Genomic DNA, 21,235 nt, shown 5'->3' on the forward strand with positions numbered 1-21,235 from the left:
CGTAGTCTATGATGTATATTTTACAGTCGTGTGTCATACTGATGTGTTCATTTGTCTGCCTGCCTTGTGTGTACAAAGGTTCGTGCCATGTGTATTGCAGCTTAAGCCCATGTGTTCATTGTGGCTGTGGGTAGGCTAATGCCTTATTAGGACTCCTTGGGGATTCACTATTAGCTATGCATGGGAGAGCAGGTAGACATGCTCCAATAACATCCCTCTGGCCCAAAACAACACGCTCATTCTGCTCCACCTCAATCAACACGCTGTTCCAAACAGCCTCACATAACACTGCAATACATAACAACATACAGTATCCCTCTATAGTGTGTGAACTCTCAATATTTCTGCTGATGGTGATGCACTTAAAATGTCTTGATACTTTGATATTTGTGTAATATCCTTATTCCTGGACGAATGTAGATAGAAACAGGAGCTACAGTTGATTTGATAGTGTTAGCTTTTTCTAAAAACGTTGTTGTCGAAATTAAAGTGTTTCTTGACTCACTGTCCAGTGCTGACTCTCAGAAAATCATACCGGGGAAAAACAAGAGTTCTACAACTGCGCAAGCAGCCCTGTAAGGCTGTACTCGAGTTAAATGCTAACATCAGCATGCTAACATACTCTCATTGACCACACTGAAATGCTGATGTTTAAGTTAACCATGTTAGTTTAGTGTGTCAGCATGCTAACACATGCAAATTAGCACTAAACACAATGTACAAAGGGGTAAATGAATATCTGTGCCGATTTTTTTAGGCAAAAGTTGTTGAGACACTCAATCACAATGGTGGACCTGCTGATGGCGCTTCAGGAAAGGGCAGGGGATCACCAAAGTCAATGGGATTCATCCTCTGGGAACCATGAATGTCTGTCCAAATGTTTGTGCTAATCCATCGAGTAGCCGTTTACATACTTCAGTGTGGACCAAAGTGGTGCTTCTCCATCGATAACAGCCTCAATTTATCATAATACAATGCAGCAATGAGACAAAAGGGAATTACTCAACAGGAAAAAAGTCTTACTCTACTGCTGATGTGGCTAAAACTATGGTTTCATCTCACAGACCGGCTATTTCTAACGGTGTGTAAGAGTATCTGAGGGATGTTTTAGCACATTCACAAGTCACGCTGACCCCACAAATTGTAAATAAGTCCGGTTAGTCTTCCATTGGTCCACTGAGCTGGAACCCCTTTGGGTTCACTGGCTAACTGGATGTTATTTTCCTCAGAATGGATTAGCTGACTAAGCCTCCATGTGACTGTGCAGTGCTGGCGAGATTGGATTTAGGCACACCGCTGGGTGATGGCGCACATGAGAAAAACATTTCCAAGACCTCTCCCTCACAGGCAGTTTGAACAGACCAAGTCTAGATCTGCTGCAGGTTACACACATAAAAACCTCACCTGTGTCTGAATGTGTGACATCTACTTACTATGTAGCTGTAGTGAATGCAGAGTAAATTCAAGCACTTTCTGGTAAGAATATGATAAAGAAACAATTTCCAAGGTTTCTTTTTTTATGTGAGAAGTGAAAATGAGGGACGGAGTCAAGTCCCTGCATCCATCAGCACAGCGTTCAGAGGTGTCCTTGTAAATTTGGACTGGATGATAAGTTTGGTAGGTGTGCTTTTTCAACACTGTCTGGCAGAATATGTGCTTTTTAAGTGTCAACTGAGTACAGAAGCACATGGATAACATGGACATATTGTATTTCGTGTCAGTATCTTTTTTTTTTTTTTTTTTTTTTAATGTCTAGATGGCCTGTTCTCTCTGTACGTCAGCTCCAGGCATGCTTCGATCCGGTTCCGAGGCCAGCGCCGCCTCGCGCAAAACCACCATGTGATCTTCGGCCGCGTTGAGCGACTGGTCGATCCAGTCCATACTGCCAGACATGTGACAGGCGTTGCGGGTGACCAGCACCAGGTGGCTGACTGAAAGGAGGAGAGCGGTGGCCCTGAGGAGAAAGGAAAGGACAAAAGGATTCGATTTAAAGCACTTATTCCCTAAAAAGCTTTTAAAATGAAGCATAAAAAAGGGTCTATTGAGCTGAAGAGCTGATGGAAATATCACAGCACATAAAGGATTGCATAAACTTTATATTCAATTTGATTAAATTATGAATTTTTAGTTGCTGTGCCACTTCACACTTGCTGTCACTATCTCTGCATATATCGATGGTGAATACATTATGGATAAATCAAGTTGTGTGGTTGCTCCTCTCAGCTCGTACAGATCAATCAGAGTAGAGGCTCTTTAGATTAAGCTATCAGAGTCATACAAAAAAAACTCCCTTAAATGATGGGACATCAAATGTGATTACCTGGCATCCAGGAGGATTGGATCCAGAGGAGGGTACATGGACCTGACCACGTCGTCCACCCTGCGAGGGGGCGGGACAGTGAGGACGTGCAGAAGCAGGTTAGACTGAGTCAGCAATGTGTCGGTGAGAGTTGAGTCTAGATCTTATACTATACCTGGGGCTGATGCGTTTGGCCACACTGATGATGTCACTCAGGCTAGCCGGTGCTTTGACTTTTGCCCCTGAACCCATTGTCATGGCAACCAGCTTTTCGGTCAAAGTGTGGCAGATCTGTGTGTGGAAGTAATATGTATCAGAATCAGTGGGTAAGAATAGAGACCAAAAATGGACGAAAGGCACTAGTAATAAATCCAGTTACCTTCAGGATTGAGATGCAGTGAGAAACCAATCCACTGTGGAGAAAAAATAAATCACAGAATTAGTAGGAAGAAGTACCCAGATGTTTAAGTAGCAATACTAAAGTGTAGAAATACTTTAAGAGTAAAAGTCTTGCAATCAAAATGTTGAGAAAAAGTACAAAATGGTTAGAATGGAAATATACTTAAAGTTTAGGTACCAAAAGTAAAAATACTTGTTATACTGAATTTCACTTCAATTTCACAATACATTATCCAAATTCTCTACATTATATTATTGGATTATATCAATTAATGCATTATTGTGTACATTGCTTTAATGTTACAGCTGTTAAAGGTGGGACTAATTACTTTATCTCAATGCGTATACACTGCTGAGTTGTGAATTTCCCCCCTGCAGATAAATAGCCTGATCTTAACCTCTAATAGTACACCATATTTCATTTGTTGATTATATTTTTGTACTATTAATCTGAATGCTCAAATTAACTTTAGTTATCAAATAAATGTAGAGCAATTAAGAGTACTATTTTTCCTTTAAAAATGAATGTAGTGGAGTAGAAGTACAAAGTATCAAAAAATGCAAATACTTAAGTAAAGTACTTGAGAAAATGTACTTAGTTAGTGGTAGCATTAGGAGAGGTCACTTAAACGTCTGAAACTTTAAACTTTTGTCATGCTATAGTGGCACCAGTAAGACGTACGAGGCGTCCTCTATCCAGTCCTCGTTCTCCAGGATGGCCTCAATGTGAGGGTTGGTGATGACCACGTCATCCAGCTCCAGCTCAGACTGCTCACTCTGGGTCTCCATGGCTCCAATCAGATCCACTGTGGGTCTATAAAACAGAACAGGGAAAGCAGAGGAAGCACGGCTGGATTACCAACCAGCAAGCCACAGTTCCATTACATTTAGATTGGCTGTGGTGAATTGATTGATTGATTGCACCAGTAAAGCAGGTTTTAGTGGCGATAGGTTTAGTTGTTGCCCTGTAGTCTAAAGGGGTCCTGTGTCTCTCTGCTCACAATGGATGTGCCCTGCGTAGTCGGCTGTACTCATTGTGAATTTGGAGGCAGCAGAGTACATATACACATTTGGTGGGACGTGGGAGAATGAATTTGGGTCCAATATGTTGGACCCTAATTCCCTATGTTAATATATAATACCCTATGTTTTTCCTGGTAAATTGTGGAAATCAATATTTAAGATGATTTGTGACCTTTTATTGGGAACAATTTATAACAATAAATGAAAACAAACCTAGAAACCTTTGATTGAACATATAGTAACTAATCACAGTGTAAAGGGCATCAACGGGATGGAAAGGCAATGGAAAAAACATCAAAAAGATATTAATTGTTGAGGTAAATGAAGTCCAACTGATGTTGAGTAGTACATAAATGGAGCTCCCCTGTGGCTTAAAGGTCAGGACGCCAACCATGAACTGCAAAGTCCCTGATTCAGAGACCTGAACTATTGCTAGTTAATAAAACTCAACAAAACTTTTTTTTAAAGTAATGCTATCAAACAGCTGTGCAGGGAACTTGACAGGTGAACTAAGACCAAAATAACCAACATTTTATACTTTGTACTACATTTTAGGAGCTTAAATTCTGATAGAAGTTGAAACACAGTCTGGTACAGATTAAGAGGCTTTGTATTGATTCACTGACTTGGAGTCGAAGGGGTGTAGCAGGTGGTGAGGGTGGCAGTAGCGGTGTCTGCACACCACCACCAGGGCGACGAAGGAGGCCAGGAAAATGGTGGCCAACACCCCAATGGCCACAATCACCACTGTCTCCATGGCGACTCCGGCTCCCACAGCGGCTGCAGGCAGCAACTCGTTGAAGAGGAAGAAAGTCCTAATCAGGGTCGGCTGATTGTCCGAGCTCGATTATGAATGGTTGCTCATCTGTCGAGGAGAGTAATTGGTGGTTTCAGTCTGATTGGGCAACATCAAACCAGAGAAGAGTGAAATTATTGCCGTACTTGATGACATTTCTGCAAGACATTTCCCCGATTTCCACTTTGGTTGAAACACAATGCACCTCTGAGCTAATGGAGAGGATAATACAGTGCAATCAGCAGTGTTTTGACTGTTTCCAAATGTGGCACACCTTCAACTCACATAAAACTGATCTTTATCTGAGGAGCCATACACAGAACGCTGAAGTGCACCTGTTCTTTGTTTGCACTTCACACAGCATAATGAGAACAGTATGTTTGCTATTGCTAAATCGGATTCAGGGGAACCACAATCAACAACAAACACTATATTGATTCTATTGAACTTTAACAACCACATAGTCTAACACTTTAAAATCTGTGGGACGATTTCCTGTTTCTCATTCCTTTGATTTTGACAGCAATGCACACACATCTAAACCCTCGAACAAAGAGATAAACTCCGGAACAAAACTCTCAAGAACTTTGACCCCTTACCATCTGATGTTTTCAGTCCCGGCTGAAGTACTTTTTGGATAATCTGCAGTTTAATTTAGGTGGCATGTTCCCACATTTAGCCTCTCTGTGAGAGTGTAAAGTGTACCTGCCCTCTGCCCAATCTAGTCAATCATTAACCCGTCCTGCCCCACCTGATCACCTACCTGGGATGTGAGTAAACTCTCTGGAGGAAAGCTGTCATTGGCTAACCAGACAGCTCTCTAGGTAAAGTCGAGAATAATTGATTTGTGTTTAGGCATGACATCTATAAAGCAGAGAGAGAGAGACATAGTTTTGTGTTCTGTTACATGACCACAGGGCAGCTGACCTTTCAACATTGTAAATCTGCATTTTTTGCCCAGATGATTACGTGAGATTCTGCCATGGAATGCTGTAATTCTTTAATCAGATTAATTTGTGTTACACTCGCCGTATCATACAGAGCTTTCTCCTGTCTCTATGCTGCCCCAAAGCCTCTTTGACTCCCTTTTCTTTTCTAGAAATCCCTCTGCTAAAATAAAACACTTACAAAGGCAAATGGAGCGACTGGAGGTATTTTAGTACACAGAAAAGGACTTTTTTTTTTTAGGGGAAATTCCCCTAAAGTATAAGCCTTAATGCTGATTGAGATCATACTGGTAGTCTTTACCACATGTAGTGAAGTTGTGGAAAGTAACTAAGCACATTTACTCACTGCTTTTTTCTTGCTTTTGTCTATTTTCTGCTACTTTATAGTTCTTCTTCACAACATTTGAGGGGAAATATTGTAGTTTTTACGTCACTACATTTATCTGACGCTTAAATAACTTTTCACAACAAGATTTTACACAAAAAACATATGATGAGCTATTAAGATACGCTCCACTACATTTATCTGAAAGCTAGAGTTACTGTGCATTGCAGAGTCACATTTTACATAAAAAAAACCTTGCAATGTGGCGGAGATAAACAAAACAGATAATGAATAAAAACATGTACAACTTAATTGTATATCTCACCATGTTCCCTAGTCTCCCTCAGTATCAAAATGAACACAGACAGGCGCGCGCGCAGTAACGCAAACGCACAATTACGTTTTTCGCTTTATTTCACAAATACAGATAGTATCGGCATTGTAACATCACAATCATTAAAGTCAGTTTTACTAAAAGTCTATTGATCATTTCTTAAGTTAAACCACCAACACTTTTGATTTGAATGAAGCACAAAAACAATTGATTACTTACCGAAATTTTTTTTCCATAACGTTGGATTTCTTTTAGGAGACAAAATACTTTTCTCCCTGCCAGCAGGCGCGCGGAGACGGCACCGACATCTCCAAATCTGGGGCGTGAACGCGCACGGCTGAGCTGAAGCTGTCGGTGAGTGACCGATGATCAAACTTTCCTTCCTTTTCCGTATAAAACCTCCCAGTGCGCCCCCCCCCCCCCCCCCCAGGGTTTTTCTGTGCGTGGGTCGACGCGCCTCTCGAGATCGGTGTTGGAGCTGCATGAGGAATGCGCGCTCTCGCTACCATGTTCGTTAATGCTGAAGATACAGTGTTATGCGAATATGAACCGATATGAACACACATGTGGATACAGTTAACGCTAGGTGGCGTGCGCTAACCGCCATAGTGCTTGGTTCTCAACGTATGGCAGAAGGTGAAGACGTGACCATTTTGAATGTTTCTGCCGTGTGTTGAAGCTACGTGTACACGTGGAGTTAGTTGCAAATTGTAATGCTAAATCAGCAAACTAATGTCAATGTTAAATATGAGATGTGTAAGTCACTCCTACGATCAGTGGTGGAAGAAGTAACGTTAACGTTACACATATCTTATACTTCAGTAAACCAGCAATACCGCTCTGTAACAAGTAGGAATACTGCATTCAAAATGTTTTCTTAAGTACAAAACAGCTAAATGTACTTGCAGTATTAAAGTAAAAGGACTTCTTGGGCAGAAGAATTCAGAGAGATATATAATTAAATAAATCATATTATAGGCAGTGGTGTAAGAAGTACTCCGATATGGGAGAAATACGAAAACCACAGAGTAAAAATCAGTAAAAATCATCATCAATCATAATGATTTTTGCATCTGGTAAATATGGGGCTAATTTTAACAAATGTGCTGTCAGGTAGCTTAATATACACTAATACATCATCATTTATTATTTGATTTATATTTTGTAATGATAATCTAAATCTGCCAAGTAACCAATAACTAAAGGTCTAAATGAGTAGAAAGTGCAATATTTGTCTCTGAAATGTAGACTTAAGGTGGAGTAGTATAAATTATTATTATTAAGAAAATTACTCGAGTACTGTACAAGTACCTTAAAATTATGCTTAAGTGCAGTGCTTGAGTAAAAGTACTTGGCTACCTTTCACCACTTATACAAAATGTAATTTCTGATGCTGTAAACAGACCAGTGTGTAGGAGTTAGGGGAATCTTTTAGCAGAAATAGATTGTAATACAGTATTCATAACTATGTTTTCATTAGTGTATCATGACCTGAAACTAAGAATTGTGTTTTTGTTAGCTTAGAATGAGCCCTTCATAGAAGCCCAGAACAGACAAACCAAACACTGGCTTTTATGTAACCTGAAGGTCACCGTAGTTCTCCGACACACTCAGAGAGGGAGTGATGAGCGGAGGGGCATTCAGGCGGTTGCAATCCGCAACCTCACCACTACTAGCCACTAAAGCCTACACACTGGTCCTTTAAACAATTCATAAATTGATCAAATTGACATGTTTACATCTACAATTCCATGTCAACAGAGCAGATTGCATCAGCTGATGCTGATATAATCTAAAGCTCCAGAACTAAATGGACCTTAATTGTTTTGACAACTATATTAATCGAAGAAATTCAAACAATAAGGGTTAGATGTGAAAAGAAGTGAATGTGATTTGGTTGGCATGCAAGTGATGTTTCAGTATATATCAGCCTGGTGTTGATATGATGTTCCTTTAACTTTGCAGAGCGCTGCGCCATCAGTCCACAGATGGATGAGGTGCTGCTTCCCATGACAAACATGCAGGACGAATTCACAGAATACAACTTTAAACAGGTATGAACCTTGCATACACAGTTTGGTGCCTGTTCTCATTGATGCCCTAAATCCACTTTTCCCTGCGTGTTCCTCTTTGCTGGAGCAGATCCACGCCACCTGCAGAGATAATTATCCCCTGACTGAATCCAGCATAAAAGCAGGGTACCTCAGCGCGGAGCCTGCAAAAGCCAGTTAACGTTTGAGCAGTCCTGCCAATCACAGCGATACATCATTAGGTGCGTCTGTGCAGCATTCTGGAACATGCCTTTGAAATTTCACTCGGCACAAGAATAGATCCCAGAGTAAAAAATATATTTAACAACTCAAGCTTGGGTTAGGGGACAGAAGTATAGAGTCCCATAGTTTCACTGAAACACCTTGACAACTCAACACCATGACCAGCGTGATGAATTATTTCTGTATTTGCTGCTCACACAGACATCCACCCTTTCATCACCTTGCCTAAGGGCAGCTAGTTGTTTTTCTTCTCATGTAACTGGAGTTATACAACATCTATATCTTAAAAAAACAACTTTACTAAGTCTCCACTACTGGGCTCTGCTCACCCGTTTAGTTGTTATTGTTCATCAACAGCCAGCGAACGTTGCTGTGGCACCAGTTAACCAGCAGCTGAGTGTTATCCAGTTGCCGTATTGAGCAGCAGCAGAGCTAATCAGCTGTTAACAGTCGATTCCTCCTGAGAGTGAACTTGTCAAGCTGTAAATTAACTATTAACTGTCTTTGAAGGTGCTGAGGTTGCTGTCAGGAGAAAATAAGATGTAGAGCAATGTCTTTACATTATTTAGTACACTGAGTTTTCAGAAAAATCATTTCCCATGTTGTAGAAAACAGTAACCTAAATCAGCCAATACACAGGTCATGAAAGTGTTTTTCCCACGGAGAGAGGTCCTCTGACACACAGTATGTGATGTGTTTGACACTTTTGGCAGCAGCAATTGTTTGGACCAGCAATAATTAGCATGAATGAACAGCTAAGACTGCTGGGAAATGTAAAGGAGACACATCAAAACAATATATGTTAATCACCAAAGCTCTCACTAATATAGTAAACAAAGTAAATAAACAACCCAGAGACATAATAATAGAACAAATAAACAAAAATGCTTCATGATGCTGTTGTACCTCTTTATTATTGTTATAAGCTATATTACTATTATAAAGTTATTATTAATCAATAGAAAATGTATTCAAAAAAATAAAAGCACCAGACTTTTGCAACTACTTTTCACGACAACAATAAAAGCATTTATTTTTAAATTGAGAAATTAATTGACAGATTACGGCCGTAATATGACGTGCACAATTACAAAAAAAGAATCACTATATATTCTTGCCACGGAGTTGCAGTAATATGTAAGTTAAAGGGTTCCAATAAACATTTACGTGTAAATGAAGAAGAGGCCTAGGAAACAGGCAGAGTTTTCTTAAGTGACCTCTTGAATCTGTTGTTTCACTGCAGGTTTACAGAAGCAGCCATTAGTATATTGGCATGTTTGCCCACTGGCTATAATTGAAGCCAATGGATTGTATCATAACAGAAATGTCCACCTGTTGTCTCCTCTAGAAACTATGATAGACACACTGGTGTGCCAGCTGCTGAGAGCTTCAGTCGACATGATGTAGTAAATGATGCATGCTTTCACAACAATTCCTCTTTATTTAATTCCCCATGATTCCAGACATGCTCCTCGCATCATGGATGGATTCATGACAGACCGAGTTAGTTCATATCTTTGTAATTTGCTCTTATACACTATACAGAAATAAAACAGGAACATATTTATTCTTAGTTATCGGTATATGGATCACCGTAGCTTTGGACTGTCAGCCTATTATGACAGATCAATGTGGAGGAAGGAAGTGGGTTTGTTTACAGTCCCAGTGGCCTTTCATGGCATGTGTGGCCTCATGCAGCTCTGCATGCAGCAGAGGAGTTTCCACATACAAGTGTGTGAAGGAGGGGGGGTCTTTCTTTAACAGATGGCTGAGGGTGGCCTTTGAGAAGCTGTGGATCTGGAGCAGCACTCTGATGATTTATCTATTTCTTGCCGTCTCTTCATCAGAAACAGTGGGAAACATTCTTCACTGTCGGTGCTTGACAACAGTCTTTGTGTTCGATGCTTGTTGTTGACAGAGTTGCAGGCTACACAAATATACTTCCCTCAGCCTGTGGTCGTTTAAGCAGGAAATCAATCAACTTTTGCAATTTCCACATTATTTTGAGGACTAAGATTGTGATTAAATTATTTAACAAAAAGCTATATATTAAAGCGATGGGTTCAGCCTTTAGATGTAATCAGTTTTTTTTCCCTTTTTTTTTCTTCTCTCATGCATATTTTCCTGCATGAGTTCAGGCTTTACTTCAAGCGACTGAAAACATATTTGCTTGGAAATAGAAATGTAGAAATTGTTTTCATCTCCTCCAACAATATATTGGAAAATATTACCGGCCAGTCTGCAGAGAGAATTGTTGTCGTAGCCCATGTACCCCCTATTGTATTCTCTATGCCCATCTTATGTGTTTTGCGGGGGTGGTAATGCTTCCCAGATTTCAGAAAAAAAAAAAAGATGTTTTGTTTTCTCTGTTTTATCAGCACTCTGAAGCTGGAGGCAAACCATGACAACACCATCTGTACCAGAAATGCTGCAGCAGAAGAAGACCGACAACCCATGAATGTTGGTGAAGAGGCATTACTCCAAAAAATGGAGTCCAAGGCAAAGGTAAGATGAAAGTACAAACCCCAAGAAACACAGACAAGTATAAGAAATCTATGTTTGATTCTGAGTTTGGTTTGTTTTAAACTCAGAAGCCGCCACCACCACCTGAAGTGATCTGAGAGTAGTTTCTTTGTGGCTCGCTACATTTGATTGATTTGTGTTTTTTGCATAAGAATCATCACCTAATCATCACCTGTCCGCTTTGTGTTTGACATTTACAGTTTGACAACTTGTGATTTGTAACAAAACAATTTTATGCAGCTGCATTAAGCTTGAATGAGCATGCATTCCTAGAAACAAGACTCAGTATGGCTGCCACAAATGGCTGTGCCATTGTCAACCAATTTCTTAACAATTCAATGACAAACGATTCAAGTGTAGTGTGAGTTCAGTGACGTGTGGTCGTGGGGAAGAGCTGCACAATGTGACTGGGGAGACAGTTGGGCTCTCTCAGCCTGCAGCCACTGTGACCTGGATCTAGATTGGCATCAGAAATGGCAGAAATGAAAGAGATGAGATGAAGGGCACGATGTCAGAAAAATGTTCTTAATAAGAGTAACCATTTTCTAAATAAATACTTGGCAGATCCACGTCTTTTGGGTCCCTACAAATGATTATTAGATAACCCAAATCTCTAAATTTGGTATAATTCTCCTTACAATTTCTTGTTCTACTCACAAAAGTAACAGTGACTCGAAATGTATTTATTAGATTTCCCATATTTGGCATAGCACCCCACATTTCGCCAGTTTTCACTATCCCAAAACTTGTTAAAGAGCTACCAAGTCCCCAAATGTCCTTGTCCAATTGTTCACAATAAGAAAATACGTCTATCTTCATACAGTAAAATTATGTCAAAAATGGTAGTTTAGGGGCCATCAGTTCCAACCTGACCCACCAGATGGTGTGTTGCACTGAACCATCTGAGAAGCTGTCATTGGAAGCTGTTTAGAAAAGGGCAGGCACTTTCAAAAAATACTTGGCAGGTGATTGGATGTCAATCAAACTCTTGCCAAAGAGAGTTGGGAGAAGAGCAACAACATATTTTCCTTCAAGAAAAGCCTTCAGTGACATTCTTTGCTCCTATTACAATTATAATATACTCTGCGGTTCTGATATAACTGATGCTATTGCAGCATCTACGCTAACCTCTTCAGGAGCAGCACTGTTGTTTAGAACAAACAGTGTCTCACACACACCTAAGCCTCACCTGTAGCTGCTCACAGGACGCTGACTGGTCCGTGCTCCACACGTTTAGTCTCAGTATACCCCAAGACTATTTGGCACTAAAAGGTTTGTGGAACAGAAGAAAAAAACACCTCTATTGTGGAAACAAATAACGAAGAAGAAGACAGTCTGAAATCCATCCAATGACAGTGTCTTTGTATTCTTCCCTTGACAAACCTAGTGCACCTACCTGGTGCAGAGGAGAGGAGAAGACATTGTCAGATGGAAAATCTCTTTTTCCACTTTGCACAGTGTATCTGATGGCCATGGTGGAAAGGGCCACTTAAAATGAGAATGTGAATAGATTCATTCACATATTCTGTTCATTGTTAGTTTTCTGCATCTGGCAACAATACAGCAAGCAGAACAGCTTTGTTTGATAATCTGTTTAAGAAGCCAATGACATAAACTATGACTGGGTAGGACTGAATCACGGGTATTTTTCATAAATGAATGAGTCTGAATAGATCAGCCAGTGAATACACTTTTATCTTTACATACATTTCAAGAGCCACTTGTGGTAAAGTTTACATTTAATGACCCTGTTTCATAAAACATGTTATGCTCATAAGGTTCTCTGGCCTTTCAACATTTTAAAAAGCCAATTTTCTGTGAAGAGCGACTTAAAAGTCTCTTGACTTTCAGAAAGGGGCTCAGAAAAAAAGAAGAAGTCCAAAAGCAAAACTCTAGTTTTTCTGAATGTACCCAGCTTTACCTGAGGGACCTCCAATCCCTGTGGCTCCAAAGGCTTACATGACTTCCTATTTTATAAGCAGCTGAGCAAGAATTGCTGGAAGCTCTCTGCTACTGAGAACGATACAATGGTGCCGGGTGGGGTGGGCTCAGATAAACGGTGGGGGGACGCAGTGGAGTACAGGACAAATAAACGTCCTTGAGAATCAAAGAATCCAGCAGGCTTTCAGCCAAATGGCTCTGCTTTCTTTATTTTGCTCTGCTTTCCTTATTTTGCTCGTCCTAGTCTCTTCTGTGATGCTGAAATCCCTGTCTTGGCAGGCAAACAGAAAAACGGCAAACATTTTCCTTTTGTTGCTTTTGCAGCAGATTAAAGGATGTCGTATGCTAGATGCAATATGTTATTTTGTATTGTTTTAACAGAAGACACTGTATGTTTCCAAGACAAATTTCCTTCGGGACAATAACGTCTAGCTTATCTTATCTTAGAGCTTCTGAGTACTTGCATCCTAGTATTTGTGGATTCTGTGTCTAGTTCATTTAGCAATACAATCATTTGAGATCCACGATACATAAAATGAGGTTTGTCACGTCTTATATGATTACAGTTTAGTGACAATGGGATTATACTCCTCTAATATTTGATCAGATCTAGAAATCAAGTATATACAAGCATTTGGAGTGACAGTCCATGTGTGTGATGTTTCTATGCACCCTGAATCTTTCTGCACAGTTTGAAGTTTTTTCATTCTTTATAATTCAAACCTATTTGCTTTTAGTTGATGATGGTGGCAAAGAAGTTGTTCCTTTATGATCGACCTGAAAATGTATTTCATATCTATACACTTACACACAACGGTATTTCCTTGTCAGAGTCAGCTTCTTGGAATCGGCACTAGAACATAGAGGGACTCAATGGAGCTTCCCTTCAACATTATCATGGGGGCATTCTGTGCCTGTGAGCTAGAATATTTTGGGTCTAGACCAAGCAGCCACAGCTCTGGAATATCCTACATATTTCTTTATTAAAGGCAGAAAAATTATAGAGTGAAGTCACCCTGAAAATGAACTTTTGTTCAGCGTCATACGGTGCCACTGGCTGTTTTGAGCGTGTTTTCCACCTCTGTGCTTTGTTCCTGCTGAGTTCACATGAGTATGCTGGCTTGCAGGCAGGAGTCATGTTTTAATGTTAACAAACGGATACAACATCCTTCCACTGTTTTGACCCATTAGCAAATTGTTGTTATTATTCCTTGGTACATTGTGCATGTTTCCGCTGCTCCAGAAGTTTTCTTTTACCTTTTGTGGCACAGAGTAGTTTACCTGGAAACTGACAGATGACAAATTCATATTCTTCACCCTCCTCTGTTTGCAAGAGGCATTTCTCTTTGCCTTCTGACTGTAATCCTCCATCCACTTATCATTGCTGATGATATAGCCTCTAGTTTTCTGTTCCTCCCAACATTTCTAATTTAGTTTAATTGAATCAAATTTGATTTACGGGATTACTCACCTCTCGATTTCTTATCGCTGCACCGTGGAGCTGAGAAATTGCTTCCTCCCTAGAGCCTAATCTTAAAGCAATTTATTCTATCCAAAAGCCGAAGGGAAAGCGAGAAGATGTGAGAAAGCCGACACTTTTATCTTTATCGGAGGTAAATTGCTTGATCCATTGCTGCCGTGAAGCTTTTCATACAGAAAGGTGGAGTGGATGGACTTCTCACGCAGATGGCAGAATTAGACTGAATTAACACAACACAGAGAGTTGACTCCCTCCTTTCCAAAAAGATCTCCGGACTGGAGTTCCAGTGTTACAGATATAAAGTAGTAATAACCAAAATGTTCCTGACTGAAAAGACTAAAGCAATGTGAAAGGTAAAGGGTTAAGATGGGGCAAAAATGGAAAATGCAAATGCAGTTGTACTAACAAAAATAAAAATATCTAATATAAGATTAGTGGGGCTGTGTACAACCATTTCTGTAATAAACAATCCAACATTAACCCTCCCTTCACACTGTGATTGGTCAGCTGTGTGGCAATGAGAAAAGGAGTCCCTCTCTAGCTCTCTTTTTTTCATTTGTTCCACGACTATTTCTGTCACTTCATGAGAACGGCAGACAACACAACGTCCTCCTGGAAGAGATCGTCTGAAAATGTGTACCATTATTCCCATATTTACACTATGATGTGTCTCTGCCGTCTCTATGACGGCTGTCTCTATGACGGCTGACTTTTTACTCCGCCTTCCACTGTAATCGTTTGGACAACGACTAACTAGTTTTGTTCAGCCTAGCATGGCATTTCACATTCACCTTTAGAAAATTATTTATGTGTTTGATATTTATACTAGTTAAAGAGCCTGCTGACATTTTGGGATGTCATATTTGATAAACGATTACAATAATTTATTGACTTTGATATGTTTTTATTTATGTTTTGACCAGAGTTTTTTGAAAATAAAAAATTCCTTTGGCTCTGGCCCCTTGAGATTTACCTCCTGACCAAATTGAGTGTCTGCTTTAGGAGTAGTTCAGTCTCTGTGTAAATATTTCTATAACTAAAACTAGTGCTGCACAGTTTTAGAAAAATCACAGTATGGCCCAGTGCAATAAAACACAAGAGGTGCAATATTTGTTAATATTTGTTTAATTTTGTCAAAATACCATTTTGAATTAGGAGATGAAAATCCCTTTACTTACTTAGATATTTTTTCGAAATCGTTCAACCCTAACTAAAACTACAAACTGCCATCTGCCAAGTGAGAGATCAAAATGCTGAAAATGTGTCTGTGTGTCCTGCAGTTGCACAGCAACTCCCCCGTCTACTTCCAACTGTGTATTTCTACCATCAATGTGTGTGTGTGTGTGTGTGTGTGTGTGTGTGTGTGAGTGAGACTTTCATGAAAACACTGACGTTCAGCTGTTGTGTAATGGCACTGATGGACATTTCCAGTCAGCTATGTTTCTGATGAGGATTTCTATCCACAGTGACCTCTGTGTTTTGCAGAATGATTCAAATCAATGATGGTCCATGACCACTGCGGCTATGCTCTGATGACTGGCTGTCATATGTCCTAATCAACCATGTAGGGTCAGTCAGTGCTGCGTAGAGGACACGCTGCCACCATATATACCCCCTAATCCCTTTAATCAGATTCTATTACCAGAGAGACCTGCCTCGATTGTATTGCTCCTCTCTTGGTCAGCTGCTCCGGCTTTAACCGAAGCCAAAGTGAAGCTCGGTTGAAGTGAAAGGCTGCTTGACAAGACGCCCGGGTGGAAGCGATGTGTGTACCGAAAACCTTGCTCCGCAGCGCTGATGAAATCCACTCTGTGGTCTATTGATCTGGCCTGCAGTTTGATTGATGCTGTCTTTAAAAATTCATTAGTTTTAGGCATGTGGGAGCTGCAGGGCGGCAGGCACTCCTGTAGGGCACATTTGTCTATGTTTACACAACCAGGAACGTTCAGTCAGAAGCAAGAAAAGAGGCCTGACAAGGCCACCCAGGGCCCAATGAGTCACATTGTCACTCTGACACACACACACGCACACACACACACACACACACACACACACACACACACACACACACACACACACACACACACACACACAATCACACACAGTCCCACAAGATGAGAAAGGAACCGAATATGTTGCATGTTCTTATGCACCTACATATCTATCTGTGGTTATTATTTATTGCCTAGGGTGAAGCACCTCATCCTTCCCGGTGTGGTTATTGGAGACTGTAACAAGGTCTCTTGTTCTGCAGTGATAGCGCCACAATTCTTCATCCTAACAGATGTAAAATGCATACCCTTCATTTAGAGGCTGCAGTTGTTCAATTATAAGTCATAAATCAGCTGTAGGGGAATTTTATGGAATGCTATTAATAATGTATTGTGGCCAGAAATGTCAGTGTTCATGTTTTCATACTTTAAAATAATCCCAGGATCTTTTCAAAAGGGTGAAAATCAAACAAAAACAACCTTTATATTTTGGGCAACATGTCTTAGGAGTTGTAGCGGGTCGTCCACTGATCAGAAGATCGGCGGTTCAATCCCCAGCTCCTCCAGTCCGCATGTCGAAGGCTTGATGGCTGTGCCATGGGTGTGTGAGTGTGTGTGAATGAGAATTTGAATTAGATCCCGATGGCCAGGTGGCACCTTGTGTGGTAGCCTCTGCCATCAGCGTATGAATGTGTGTGTGGACGGGTGAATGTTGACATGTAGTGTAAAAGACTACATGTCAACAGTCGTACAGAGAGGCAAGTCCCTTTAGTATCTTTATCTTTTGTCTGAACTTTGTTGTTGCAAAACTTTTCTAATTAGCTTTGGGATGTGACAAACACTCTCACAGGCTACAGAGCGGAAGCCCTTTCTTCAACTATGTTTATTAATTTGGAAAACAACAGTGTGTGCTGCCAGAGCATTTTTATGCCTTGCTTTTTACTCATTAAGTACTCATGTTATCCTGCATGTCTTTTACCGTCACAAATTAGCAAACAAGGAATTTATGCCATGTAATGTCAGTTGATAGAGAGAGTGATTTTTACATCACAGCAACAATCATAAGAGATTAGTTAACTGAATCCAAAAGGAAGCTTTTAAATGGAAACGTTCGCCTTTTTTATTTCTTGTTTAGCCTCCTGAAAACGAGCAGCCCTGGTATCGAGGGCAATCCATGACGTAGTTACAAAATATCGCTATTTTATATCTTCTATTTAAAGAACATATGGATTTTATAATGTTTTGAAAACAATAGGTCTTCAACCATTTGTATGTTGTGCAAACGATGTCTTATTACGAAGTATTTTAACAATGAAGTCGTACAGATATAAGCTTTGTAAATATAACAACCAGTTGTGATCAAGGGATTCAGAATCATTTTCTCATCATCTGCCTTTGCATTCTCCATTTATTTCTACGTTATAGCAGTCAACAGAAAAACTACATCAGAATTGTTACTTATAAGTAAGTAGTTATAGTAAGTAATAATCAGGAGATTATATTAAACTGTTGCCATTAAGGTCAAAGTGTAGATTTATTTAAGTAACAAATATGAGATGTCAATATTTTGACTTAGCATTAGTTTTTAATGGCAGAAAATGGCTTCCATACGAGTCAGTATATCTGCTCATGTTCAAGTTCCTATTCATGCATACACTTTCTTTAACTTTCATCTTAGAAAGGTCAATATTGTGTAAATCTCTGCAGCTATACTGTACATTGTAAACATACTCTGACCTTACACTGTATGTTCCAAATATCTCTGTGTGATCACTGTGATCATGTGGGGGATCGATCGGATTGTGGAGCTACTACAGGGGGTTTATCCAAGTGTGTGTGTGTGTGTGTGTGTGTGTGTGTGTGTGTGTGTGTCGGGGGCGAGCGGTGGTGAAACGGCAAATGAAGAGTTAATCACCTGAAGAACATCACGTACTGCGGAAAATACCCTGACTTGATAAGCAGGGCCATTAAGACGTGCCAATTAAGGCTTGTTGTTAATTATAGCTATGTTCTTCAATTAGTGCCGAATGGAGGCAGGTCCAGTCAGTATTTAATGATGAACAATGGGTCAGCAGCATAGACCTCTCATAGTGAGGACAAGTGAGATGAGGAGGATGAACGAGCCTAAATAGCTGCGAGGAAGAAAGAAATTAACGGCAACAGAGAGAATAATAAAAGGAGTGAAACAGGCAGAGGAAAGCAAAGGGAAGCCTAATCATCCCGCCGCTGTAATTTTACTTGTAGCCAGTATCCCACTGAAACCCTACACCCACTCAGCCACCGCCACAGACAAATGCCCACAACACTCTCACTTCCACATGAAAGCAGAGACCGAACAGAAGGTGATCCCCGCAGTCTGTGCTCGCTGCTCCCCCGCAGTGGATTCTGGGTCAGGTTGTATTCACCAGCAGAGCAGAGGGAAAGCCTCGGCTGCCAGGACATGAAACACTACAGAGCTGCTGGCTTTCTGAAGCAGGGAAATGAGAGTTTGCCTCTGCCGGAGTTTGCATCACCCCTGCTCCTCGCCCACTCCCACGATGGAGTGGGGAAAAGTTCAGACGCACCGTTCCACTCCAGCTTTGTCAGCACAGACCGAAGCCCACGCTTTTGTTCTCCATTCTTTGTGTGGATGTGTGATGTTTGATGTGATGTCAAAGAGGGTGTGCAGTTATTTATTTGTATATGACATACTGTGTTGTAGCACGTGTGCTGGTTTAGGTGCTGGATGTGCGTGCATATACATAGGTTACATGTGAGAAGCCTTCCTTGGCTAACACCATTAAAAAACATCCTCATGACTCAGTTGAATGAAATAGCACTTCTGGCTTCAGCTTGTTACACAAGAGGCTTGTGTGAGAACATACTGTAGGTCAGTAATGCCTTCTCTCCTCTGCAAATGTGAATCGCACTCTGAAAGGTAAGACAGGCGTCCTCAGGGTGAATAAGTCTGTATGGTGTGTATGTTAGATGTTTGTGGAAGGGCCAGGATGTGTGTCAGTGGCGTCTTGTGCAGGTCTAACATGGAATAATGAGATCTGTGACGCTAGTTTTGACTGTAATCTGACTTTATTCTACCGTGAGCGGCGATTCATTTTGCTGTCACACTAATTAGATATATATGACTGGACATTTGCAGGCTTGAAAACATGTTTATCGTCATAGCTGTCTCCTGTCTGATGTCTCGCTGACAGATCACAAGGAAAGAAAAAGCGTTATAAAATATGAAAGAACACCTTTAAGCTCATTGTCACTCGTTTTCTATTTGAACATAGTAGAAGTAGCACTCAGATCCTTTACTTAACATTGAACTGACATGACTGATTAGGAAATCAGGATGTATACTGAGTATATGTGGTGTTTTATTTAAACTGTATTTCTATGGTCAAAATTGGAAATACTAAAAAGAAGGATGAATATAAGCTTCATTTATTTTTCTGCAGAGATAGTATCCCATTCCAACGTGTTCTCTAAGGAAGGGTTGTGAATGTTTGGTTCTGACTGACATTGTTCTGAATGGTAATTCAGATTTCTTAAATGGCTCACGGTACATAACCAGCACTATGTTAGTATTGTGTTCGTAAGACACCGCAGGGAAATGTCCACCCAGAAGTAGGGATGCACCAATCCTGTACTGTTATCGTATATCCGGCCAATACTTACTCAAATAGCTGGATCAGGTATCAGTGACAATGTGGCCAATCTATTTAATTAAATTCTATCAGGGCTCCGGAGTGAGACCAAATCTGTACTGCAACAGTGCGCCTGACATTCAGCAGGTCTGTCTCTCTCTCTCTCTCTCTGTCTGTGTCTGTGTCTGTGTCTGTGTCTGTGTGTGTGTATGTGTGTGTGTGTGTGTGTGTGTGTGTGTGTACCATGCAACCGTGCCCTGTACTCTTCGAGCAACATCACAACCATAATACCTACATCATGTCACACACACTTAACACGCACACACAGCAAAAGGATGAACCGCGGCTGTCGGGCAGTTACAATGGCGTCCCTAAGCTGTGGTAGGGTTTTAGGCTCACTAGTGTCACCAGCAGCCAAACCATCAAAACGTACAAACACACACTCTCAAATTTAGACAAGTGGCTTTTTCAACCTCTCTTAAATTGAACCTTCAATCTTTCTCCTGTCGTATGTAACGAATGACGCAAAAAGCTTTCCATCTTTGTGCTCTGTTTTCTCACCTTGAGGCATTATGTTGCATAAGACACATTCACTTCAGCGGTTTTAGTAGTTTGATGACGCATGTAAAAAAGATGCTTGGCCAAATGTAGACGAGGGCGGATGTTTCATGTGTCTGGAGCTTTTGTTCATTGATTCCCAGAGAAACTAATGAAGGCTGGAGCACAAAGGTGATTAGCTCACAGCATCACATGAGCCTTCTCTCTTTGTTTTAAAGAGCAGGAGAAAATGACTCTGTAGCTTTAATATTCACTGTTTATTCACATATTTATTTCCTAAATGAAACAAATGCACTAAATTCTTGAGAGATTGGACCGTTTGTTTGCTTATTCTCTAAAGGTTGTATCAAGTAAAAATCCTTTCTCGTTTTTACATTTCCTGAAGTTCTCCGACACACTTGGAAAGGGAGGGTGAACCACGGAGTGTTTAGTTGGATGAAATTCGCAACCTCACCACTAACACTGCTCCTTTAAGTAAAAGCACATTTGTATTAGCAGCTTAATATGTTAACATGTTACTCATTATGCAAAATTACGGCATTCAGAGTGTTATATTTATCATATATTATTGGACAATGATGGTGGAGTTATATTTTTGTATACTGCTACATAGTTTAATCTGACAATACATCATGACTTAGAAGCTGATCATATCTTTTACATGTAAAATCTGAATCCGACTATGGCTGTTAAATAGGTATAGTGGAATAAAAAGTA

The 21,235-nt window shown here is 40.4% G+C and overlaps 1 protein-coding gene and 1 long non-coding RNA gene across 5 annotated transcripts in view; one reads left to right on the forward strand and one right to left on the reverse strand.

Moving 5' to 3' along the window:
* Positions 1-1,725: 1,725 nt before the first annotated feature.
* On the reverse strand, positions 1,726-6,474 carry tmem98 (transmembrane protein 98). Of its 4 annotated transcripts, none has more exons than XM_068718257.1 (7): positions 6,343-6,474; positions 4,348-4,586; positions 3,381-3,548; positions 2,679-2,712; positions 2,475-2,590; positions 2,321-2,380; positions 1,726-1,954 (listed from the first exon to the last, which is right to left on the reverse strand). In XM_068718257.1, the coding sequence occupies exons 2-7, from the start codon at positions 4,476-4,478 to the stop codon at positions 1,753-1,755; spliced, it is 711 nt and encodes a 236-aa protein (XP_068574358.1). In that variant the 5' UTR covers positions 4,479-4,586; positions 6,343-6,474; the 3' UTR covers positions 1,726-1,752. The 4 variants fall into 4 exon arrangements, with proteins under 4 accessions (XP_068574358.1, XP_068574359.1, XP_068574360.1 ...); XM_068718258.1 differs by lacking the exon at positions 6,343-6,474 and adding an exon at positions 5,281-5,381; XM_068718259.1 differs by lacking the exon at positions 6,343-6,474 and adding an exon at positions 5,117-5,223 and having other exon boundaries at positions 3,381-3,512.
* A 160-nt stretch (positions 6,475-6,634) lies between these two features.
* The window catches only part of LOC137878125 (uncharacterized), a 53,918-nt gene continuing 39,317 nt past the window's right edge, over positions 6,635-21,235 (forward strand). Inside the window, exons 1-3 of the long non-coding RNA XR_011103591.1 lie at positions 6,635-6,759; positions 8,089-8,177; positions 10,775-10,901. This is a non-coding gene — a long non-coding RNA (uncharacterized lncRNA). The remainder of the gene's footprint in view (positions 6,760-8,088; positions 8,178-10,774; positions 10,902-21,235) is intronic.

Source organism: Cebidichthys violaceus, unplaced genomic scaffold, assembly GCF_023349555.1.
Source record: "Cebidichthys violaceus isolate CVI_PGR_0920_01 unplaced genomic scaffold, fCebVio1.0.p SCAF_23, whole genome shotgun sequence".
Lineage (NCBI taxonomy): Eukaryota > Metazoa > Chordata > Actinopteri > Perciformes > Stichaeidae > Cebidichthys > Cebidichthys violaceus.